Source organism: Salvelinus fontinalis, chromosome 20 (genome assembly GCF_029448725.1).
Source record: "Salvelinus fontinalis isolate EN_2023a chromosome 20, ASM2944872v1, whole genome shotgun sequence".
Lineage (NCBI taxonomy): Eukaryota > Metazoa > Chordata > Actinopteri > Salmoniformes > Salmonidae > Salvelinus > Salvelinus fontinalis.
The window spans coordinates 17082872-17092551 of record NC_074684.1 but is presented as its reverse complement, the minus strand read 5'-3'; the positions used below and the strand labels follow the sequence as shown (position 1 = coordinate 17092551).

General features: G+C 43.7%; 1 protein-coding gene across 1 annotated transcript; it reads left to right on the top strand.

Annotated features, from left to right (window-relative positions):
- The first annotated feature begins 4342 nt into the window (after nucleotides 1–4342).
- Nucleotides 4343–9424, top strand: LOC129817413 (insulin-like growth factor-binding protein complex acid labile subunit). Its single transcript, XM_055872616.1, has 4 exons — nucleotides 4343–4710; nucleotides 4957–5145; nucleotides 5323–6021; nucleotides 6202–9424. Exons 2-4 carry the CDS (start codon nucleotides 4962–4964, stop codon nucleotides 6390–6392), a joined length of 1074 nt encoding a protein of 357 aa, XP_055728591.1. The 5' UTR covers nucleotides 4343–4710; nucleotides 4957–4961; the 3' UTR covers nucleotides 6393–9424.
- The last annotated feature ends 256 nt before the right edge of the window (nucleotides 9425–9680 follow it).

Genomic DNA, 9680 nt, shown 5'->3' with positions numbered 1-9680 from the left:
CAGCTCTGTCAGGAGGAATGGGCCAAAATTCACCCAATTTATTGTGGGAAGCTTGTGGAAGGCTACCCTAAACGTTTGACCAGAGTTAAACAATTTAAAGGCAATGCTAGCAAATATTAATTGTGTGTATGTAAACTTCTGACCCACTGGGAATGTGGTGAAAGAAATAAAAGCTGAAATAAATCATTCTCTCTACTATTATTCTGACATTTCACATTCTTAAAATAAAGTGGTGATCCTAACTGATCTAAGACAGGGAATTTTTACTAGGATTAAATGTCAGGAATTGTGAAAAACTGAGTTTAAATGTATTTGGCTAAGGTGTATGTAAACTTCCAACTTCAACTGTATACCTCTATTGCTTAAACAGATTATATCACACATAACAGGTTTTCATTTAGATTAGAATACATAAAGATATCTGTTTTGAGTGTGTGTAGCATTCTTAGAGGTGTTTGGATTATACCTGGACTGTCCCATTTTCTTAACAGTTTCAAAACAGATAGGTCAGACCTGATTCGTTGGGTGCCATCAGTGAAATACCAGGAGTAAGTGAATGGGAGGCCCATAGTAAACTGTCAATTTGTTCCTAAGGTGACACACATTTCCAGTGCATATCTGGAAGTCCCCAGACAAATCTAGTGTGCTGCAAAGTGTGCTGCAAAGCATCAATGTAATGTAATTACTTTGCTTTTCAATAAAGGTCGGCCTCATTATGTAACCCAATAGTATTTTATAACATCAAAGTAAAGCAGCATTGCTTTGCATTCAGCTGTGTTTACTCAGAATCACAACATGGAGGTCATGGTTTGTGGAATACAGGAGGGAGAAACACTAGAACACAGAGGCTGCTGTTTTGACAAGGGTAATTGATTCTAAGATGTCTTTGAAGTGAGAAATAGTGACTCATAAAACACTGTGATTTTTTTTCTCCTTTGCTGTTTGTTCTTCCCTTATATAAGCTAATAGTTGTTTTCTTTCCTGGCTGCTATCAATTTTCAGCAGAGCCAGAGCCCTCACTAGTGATAATAAAGAGTAAAACATAATTTTATGAAAATGATTGGAGTCACTGTAATATTTGTTGACTATATTTGAAAACTCTTGAGGAAAAACAGTATGTTCACAATCCTTGATTGCTGATAATTGAGAAATAGCTGCCTCTATTTGAGTTTATTTTATGAAATGGATGGTGAGTTGTGAATTCTGTACACTTGTCTGAAACTTACGGCATTGTTTACACTTTACAGTAGACTTTGAAATGCACTTCCTTCTAACCTTCTAATTGTTCTCCATAGCTCATGTCAGGCATGGATTGAAGCATGCATGTACGCTGTGCCTGTCATGGTGGAATCTGTGTCTGACTATGTGCATGTGTAACAGTATAACTTTAAACCGTCCCCTCGCCCCGACACGGGCGCGAACCAGGGACCCTCTGCACACATCAACAACTGACACCCACGAAGCGTCGTTACCCATCGCTCCACAAAAGCCGCGGCCCTTGCAGAGCAAGGGGCAACACTACATCTAGGTTTCAGAGCAAGTGACGTAACTGATTGAAACGCTACTAGCGCGTACCCGCTAACTAGCTAGCCATTTCACATCCATTACACATGTGTGACTGGGATTCTGGTATTCTGACAGATGCCGTAGGCAATATTTCTCTCTATCTTTGTCTCTTTCGTACAAAAGACGTAATGGAACAAGTACCTATCACCATTCCCTCTTTGACAGCTATACCTGTGGTGTGATATGTGGTGCTATCAGCACTAAATAATGCAAATAGAATATTCATGATAGATTGAAGTGTTGAAATAATGAACATTTCAGGCTTTAGTGGCTGATGTCTCTTCGTTTGTTTACAGTCACCCAAATCAGGTTTCAACTTAGCTAGACCACCTATCCCTATCTAAATAATTGACAATGGAGTGTTCCATTGCACCGGACCTAGTCAAATGTTTGGAAGTGGCCTGTCTTAAGGAAGTCTTACAAAAGCATAGATGATGTTAGATGAGAGGAAAAATGAGAGAGAGCGAGAGAGAGGGAGAGAGAGAGAGAGAGGTAGAGAGAGAGAGAGAGATAAAGGAGACAGTTTAAGAATCCAGTTAAAACCCCTTTCTATTCGTCTACAAGCTGAGTCATCTAAATTCACTCCAGACATCTAACGCTTCGTCCTTCTGCAACTAAGCAGGGTCAGAAATATTGAAACAACCAGCTATGTATTTGTTAGCAGCAGGAAACTTCATCCAAACACGGTCAAGATCCAGCTCTGTAGGAGGGAAATTATAGGGAATAGGACGGTTCTGAAGTGACTGTGAAATGTACAGTAATGCTACAGTGATAATACACTTGAACACCAGATGCTGCAAGTGAGTCACAATCACTCCTGAGCTGCAGATGGTTCTAGTGCCATGGTAATTGTGTTCCTTTGGGGGTCCTACATCAGATCCAGGGGACTCAAATTGCAGAGCGAGAGAACTATCTCCTGAACTGGAGATAGAGCGTAGTAATGAAGATCATGAGGAAGATCCATTAGTGATAGCAGTGCTTGATTTCTCTGTTAATTAGACAGTGGTTGACTCAGCCATCTAAATGTTCTACAGAGGAAATAGGTGCTTCTGCTGCCACGCTTAAGTGAGCATCATTAGACACAACTGCTGTCTTATAGAAACCAAAAGAGCTGTCATTAGGAAAGTAATCTCACACCTTTTAATCGGGAAACCGGGAAAACCTTTTGGCTTTTTAGCATCAATGGAAAAACTATGACATTAAAGAACTCAAATCTATCACACCTCAGTTTTAACATATTGCATCTGCAGGATGTAGATGAAATACATCTTTCGTGCAAATAGTGAGAATAACAGTCCAATGGCCCCTTAGTCTTTGTCAGACTCCTTTGTCAGGTGAAATAAAATGAAGCGTTTGACAGTGAGGAGGGGTTTGGAGCATGTTACTGAGACAATGTTCTTTATTATGGAATGCATTGTGTGACAAATTGCTTTTCACTGTAGTTTGTAAGAGAGCAGAGTACATCTGTCAAAACTAGTGTGAAGGATGACGCAAAGGGGGGTTTGTGCAATCTATAATAAAACATAAATCATTATTTTACAAAGTAAAACTGGACAGAACCTTAAGGCCACTGTGACAAGGTCAGAAGCAAGATGACAAAGAAGAATGTTGTAAGAATGGCCAGCTTTGATATTGTGAAAATGATCGAAAAACAATCATTTTCGGAGATGTTTGAAGTGTAGGTGTATCCAAATGGAAGGCATCATTAGGTGTGTATTAGAGCCTACAGCTGTGCAGTGCAGTAGAAAGACAGTCAGGGTACTTTATGATGGAGCTAACTGAAGAGTAACATGCTGTAGAAATCCAATCGATTGGATCTAAAGACAGCTAGCTCTCGTGTTCAATACAATAGAGACTTCTCACACCTATTCTTTTACAAGACCTTACACATGGCTTTTATCATCTTCCTCCTGTCAGTATGCACTAGAAACTGAGGCGGGCCACTCGATGGAAACAGCATTTGATCAATTGGCTGTAATTGGCAATAATATTGGAATGATTTCAGCCAAGCCACGCCAAGAGAATGCCCAGCCCACCACATTGAGTTGAGTAGAGTTTGTGAATGATATCATATTGCTGTAGAAAGAGGTTCTTGTGTGTTCCTCAAAACTCAGTGTGTGTTAGCTGGGCTTCTCTCTCCCCTACAGTGAAGAGGAGCTGACTGGTGTGGCTGCTCATCTGAGCCTTCAGTCAGAACACCATAATTACGCTGCTCCAGATGGCTTGCATATTGTCTTGCTGTTGGCTAGGCTTGAAAATAGCTTTTAATCTTTAGCATACAATAAAATTGTCTCACTCAGCAGACGCGTCAATCTGCAGCTATTCTTAACATGTGTTTCTATAATCCCTTATCACTAGTGGGGAGCTTGGCCTTCCCGTATCTCTCTCTCGCTCTTGCTTGCTCTCGCTCCCTCGCGCTCTCTACTCTCCCTCTCTCAGCACTTGGCCCTGTGTAACAGAGAGTGACATGTGTGATTGTTCCTTTCCCCTCATAAGGAATTACAGTTGCGAGCGTGACTTCCTTTCGGGCTGTCTGTGTGCGGCTGGGCTCCTCGCGAGTCACAGAACCTCAGTATAATCTCCATGACGTTGGCTGTCAGGGTGGCTGGGAGCCATGCCTTCTGAGGTACCCACCATCCTCTCTCTCTCTGTCTTTGAGACTCCATGACATCAATCTGTGCGTAGTTTGTATATCACTTCTCCTGGCACAAACAAATACACACACACACACACCACTTCTCCTGGCACAGACAAATACACACATACACACACACACAAATACTGGCACATACTGACTGAGTTGTCTTATTTCTCACACACCCCCATGCACTCCTCTGGGGCATGGAGGAGTTAACTTGGCAGAGGTTTCTCCGTTTCTGTGAGGTGGCTTTGATCCATAATCTGAGGATGGCATTTTTCTCCAGGGACTGTGACATTGCAGTGGTGCTGTGCTGGTAGTTTTGCAGGCTGGCTGCTGTAGCTGCTGGGCAGACGGCTGGGCTAATTCACTCTGACTAACAGGAAGTTACACGACAGCAGAACAGGCAGCTTAAGAAAATCTGACTCCCTCGCTTTGAGAGGCAAAACAAAGTAGACAGCTTAAAGAAGAGGTTTGTACGACGACAAGTCTCACCAAATGTTCAGGTAAATGCTGATGAGAAAATATTGATCAGTCTAATAGCATAAACTGTAGCTATGCAGCCGTTCATCCTGCACTTGTCTATATTTTTTTGGAGCATGTCTGCAAGATGTTCATTCTTAATACTCTCATATCATTTAAATAGGATTATCTTAAATTGAATTTCTAATCGTCCTTCCAACACAAACTAAATTGTCAAACTTAATCAGTCTGCAAGTGCTGAAGACTTTTTCTATTCCCTGTGGGTGTAGTAGGCATGCAGCTGGTAGCCTGTGTAGCAGTGCTGGTGTTCTGGGTGGCAGAAGCTGTAGAGAGCTGTCCTGATGTCTGTAAATGCACCAAGAAAACCAGCCCTGAAAGGTCAGAGGTCAACTGCCACAAGAAGGGGATGAGGAAATTTCCCTCCAAACTGCCCCCTGATTCCTGGATCCTAAAGATGGGTGAGTCCACTTATTGTTTGCAATTGTGGGAAAACCACCATCTCACTTTAGTATGTGCCAGCTATTTGGCTCCAAATCGATATGTTATTTTATTGACATAACCACAAGAAAGAGGCTGGTATTACCATCTTCCAATGGTATTGATTTCTCATGCTGTTTCTGTGGTCCATATCCCAGGCGAGAACGGAATAGTCGACCTCCCAGCAAACGTCCTGAAACCCATCCCCAAGATCGAAAGCATCAACTTGGAACGCAATGCCATCAAATCAATACACCCCCAGGCCTTCTCTGGAGCCCAGAGACTGATGCTGATCAATCTGTATGGGAACCAGATCAACAAACTCCCTGTGAAAGGCTTCCAGGATCTCATCAACCTCCGCTTCCTCATGCTGGGCCAGAACCAGATCTCCAGTGTCAAACCAGACATGTTCACAGGCATGCGGAACCTTTCAGACCTGGACCTGCCCCTCAACTCTCTAATTGCCCTTCCTTCCAATGCCTTCAAGCCTCTGAACACCCTAAAGGTTCTGGACCTGGCCCTCAACCGCATCGAGAGGATCTCCCCCAAAGGCTTTGTGGGCCTGACAGAGCTGCTGTTCCTCAACCTGGACAACAACAGTCTGAAGAGCATCTCGGCTGGCACCTTCAAGCCTATGGCCTCCCTGGAGATGCTGGTGCTGGATAACAACCTGCTGTCCACTTTGACCTCAGCCACTCTGGAGGGCTTGTTCAACCTTCAGGAGCTCTACCTGAGGAACAACGAGCTGGAGAGGCTGCCCCAGGACCTGTTTAGACATACACCCAAGCTCTCCCAGCTGGCCCTCAGTGGAAACCGTCTCAAAAACATGGATGGAAACATTTTCACCCAGCTGTCTGGTAAGAGATGAATAATGTACAACAAACTTTTCTAGGTGTTTATTCAAATGCATTTGTGGACTATATGTGTCATATGTGTACTTCATGTTTGACCATTTGTTCATAAAAAGTAATATACATTTCTATTATAAAAAAAGTGTCACAATGAGCATAATCTGATTGTCCTCTACCTCCTGCCAGGCCTGAAGGAGGTGTATCTCCATGACAACCCCTGGACATGTGACTGCAACATCAATGGCCTGGTGCGCTGGGTGTCCCAGACAAAGGCCAACCTTTCCCCTCTGGAGTCCCTGAGGTGTGTTGCCCCGACAGAGTACCGCAACAAATCCCTCAGCAGCCTCAAAGACCAGAACCTACGCTGCCGGGCCTAGACTAGAGCCAAACCAACCTTTACTCTGTGCTGTCCGGCCTACACTAGAGCCACTCAAACCTTTACTCTGTGCTGTCGGGCCTAGACTAGAGCCAAACCAACCTTTACTCTGTGCTGTCGGGCCTACACTAGAGCCACTCAAACCTTTACTCTGTGCTGTCGGGCCTAGACTAGAGCCACTCAAACCTTTACTCTGTGCTGTCGGGCCTAGACTAGAGCCACTCAAACCTTTACTTTGTGCTGTCGGGCCTAGACTAGAGCCAAACCAACCTTTACTCTGTGCTGTCGGGCCTACACTAGAGCCAAACCAACCTTTACTCTGTGCTGTCGGGCCTAGACTAGAGCCAAACCAACCTTTACTCTGTGCTGTCGGGCCTAGACTAGAGCCACTCAAACCTTTACTCTGTGCTGTCGGGCCTACACTAGAGCCAAACCAACCTTTACTCTGTGCTGTCGGGCCTACACTAGAGCCAAACCAACCTTTACTCTGTGCTGTCGGGCCTAGACTAGAGCCAAACCAACCTTTACTCTGTGGTGTCGGGCCTAGACTAGAGCCAAACCAACCTTTACTCTGTGCTGTCGGGCCTACACTAGAGCCACTCAAACCTTTACTCTGTGCTACCAGACCTAGACTAAAGCCACACCAATCTTTCCTCCACACCAGCATCCTGCATCAGCCACGTTACATTTTTACATTTTACATATTTTGCAGACACTCTAATCCAGAGCGATTTACAGTAGTGAGTGCAGACATTTGCATATGTTCCTGCTACAGAGTAACCTGTTATACAACACTTAATACTTAGCTATGGTCCAACGACAGGACAGTTACCCATTATTGTGCAACCCTAGCCTAGGTCCAGCCACAGAATGCCATGTCATTGTGCAACATCTAGGCAGCCACGACCCAATAACTGACAATTGTACAATTAGCTTTTACTGTACAACCATAAGCGAAAGTTATTATAAACTCATAATAAACGTCCCGTTAATTTTCAGCAAACTTAACGTGTAAATATTTGTATGAACATAACAAGATTCAACAACTGAGACATAAACTGAACAAGTTCCACAGACATGTGACTAACAGAAATGGAATAATGTGTCACTGAACAAAGGGGGGGTCAAAATCAAAAGTAACAGTCAGTATCTGGTGTGGCCACCAGCTTCATTAAGTACTGCAGTGCTTCTCCTCCTCATGGACTGCACCAGATTTGCCAGTTCTTGCTGTGAGATGTTACCCCACTCTTCCACCAAGGCACCTGCAAGTTCCCAAACATTTCTGGGGGGAATGGCCCTAGGCCTCACCCTCTGATCCAACAGGTCCCAGACGTGCTCAATGGGATTGAGATCCGGGCTCTTTGTTGGCCATGGCAGAACACTGCCATTCCTGTCTTGCAGGAAATCACGCACAGAACGAGCAGTATGGCTGGTGGCATTGTCATGCTGGAGGGTCATGTCAGGATGAGCCTGCAGGAAGGGTACCACATGAGGGAGGAGGATGTCTTCCCTGTAACGCACAGCGTTGAGATTGCATGCAATGACAACAAGCTCAGTCCGGTGATGCTGTGACACACCGCCCCGGACCATGACGGACCCTCTACTTCCAATTCGATCCCGCTCCAGAGTACAGGCCTCGGTGTAACGTTCATTCCTTCGACAAATAAATGCAAATCCGACCATCACCCCTGGTGAGACAAAACCACAACTCGTCAGTGAAGAGCACTTTCTGCCAGTTCTGTCTGGTCCAGCAACGATGGGTTTGTGCCCATAGGCAACGTTGTTGCCAGTGATGTCTGGTGAGGACCTGCCTTACAACAGGCCTACAAGCCCTCAGTCCAGCCTCTCTCAGCCTATTGTGGACAGTCTGAGCACTGATGGAAGGATTGTGCGTTCCTGGTGTAACTCGGGCAGTTGTTGTTGCCATCCTGTACCTGTCCCGCAGGTGTGATGTTCGGATGTACCGATCCTGTGCATGTGTTGTTACACGTGGTCTGCCACTGCGAGGACAATCAACTGTCCTTCCTGTCTCCCTGTAGCGCTGTCTTAGGCGTCTCACAGTATGGACATTGCAATTTATTGCCCTGACATCTGCAGTCCTCATGCCTCCTTGCAGCATGACTAAGGCACGTTCACGCAGATGAGCAGGGACCCTGGGCATTTTTCTTTTGGTGTTTTTTCAGAGTCAGTCAAAAGACCACTTTAGTGTCCTAAGTTTTCATAACTGTGACCTTAATTGCCTACCGTCTGTAAGCTGTTAGCATCTTAACGACCGTTCTGCAGGTGCATGTTCATTAATTGTTTATGGTTCATTGAACAAGCATGGGAAACACTGTTTAAACCCTTTACAATGAAGATCTGTGAAGTTATTTGGATTTCTACAAATTATCTTTGAAAGACAGGGTTCTGAAAAGGGCTGTTTCTTTTTTTGCTGAGTTTAGCTGTACAAGCCAAAGAGAAAGAAGAGCTGAAGGGGATATGTAATAGCTTGCCCTGAGCTTTCTGTCATTGAAATATTATACTTTCCATCAACCCCAAACACAGAATTTACACGTTCGTTAAACCTGCTATTACCGAAGTGCGCTGTGAAACATGCTACTGTAATACCCTCATTAATACTGCTCCTGCTTTATTTTTTATTCTTGCATATTTTATATTAACTGAAATTAATTTCTAGCACTTCTTTACAGTAATATCCTATGCTGATAAACCTATCATCTTAACATTAGCTTTTTTTTCATAACTCAATATGTATATAGGGCAATTGTATTATTTTCACAGATATGGAATCATTCCATGCTTATTAGTTTGATATCTTTGAGGATTTGGCTATGCTTCCGAGCTTGTCTGTAGGTTGTAATGAGTGAATCTCCTAATCTAAAGCACAATGAATATATCTTATTGTTTCCATTGAGTGAAAAATATGTACTGCTATTGTACCTGTACAATCCTAAAACAGCATTTACTAAGTCTGTAGTCTAATTGATTTCATACTGTACATACATTTTGAAATAAAGGCCATTGTGCAATGAACAGCATGTCATCTCTCACAGTTACTGAAGTTCAGTGGATCTTGTTTGTACACATGATTTCATAACATCAAGAGTTATTCAAGCCTTAATACCAACTGCACAATTATTCATAAGTGCAGAAAATGCAGCTATTTTCTGCTCCAGCCATTTTTGTGCAGAGAAGTGCTGCTTCAAAGAGGGAAAGTAGGTTAAAACATCCTTTTAACTTGCAAAGTGACGGTAAACTCCCATCACCACCTGAGAAGGCATAAGGAATT

What these genes read in the sequence shown, in the direction of transcription:
- LOC129817413 (XM_055872616.1), top strand. Translation starts at nt 4,962, where the DNA reads ATGCAGCTGGTAGCCTGTGTAGCAGTGCTGGTGTTCTGGGTGGCAGAA. An exon ending in TTCCTGGATCCTAAAGATGG is followed by an intron (nt 5,146 to 5,322) that starts GTGAGTCCACTT and finishes TCCATATCCCAG; the next exon opens with GCGAGAACGGAATAGTCGAC. An exon ending in CATTTTCACCCAGCTGTCTG is followed by an intron (nt 6,022 to 6,201) that starts GTAAGAGATGAA and finishes ACCTCCTGCCAG; the next exon opens with GCCTGAAGGAGGTGTATCTC.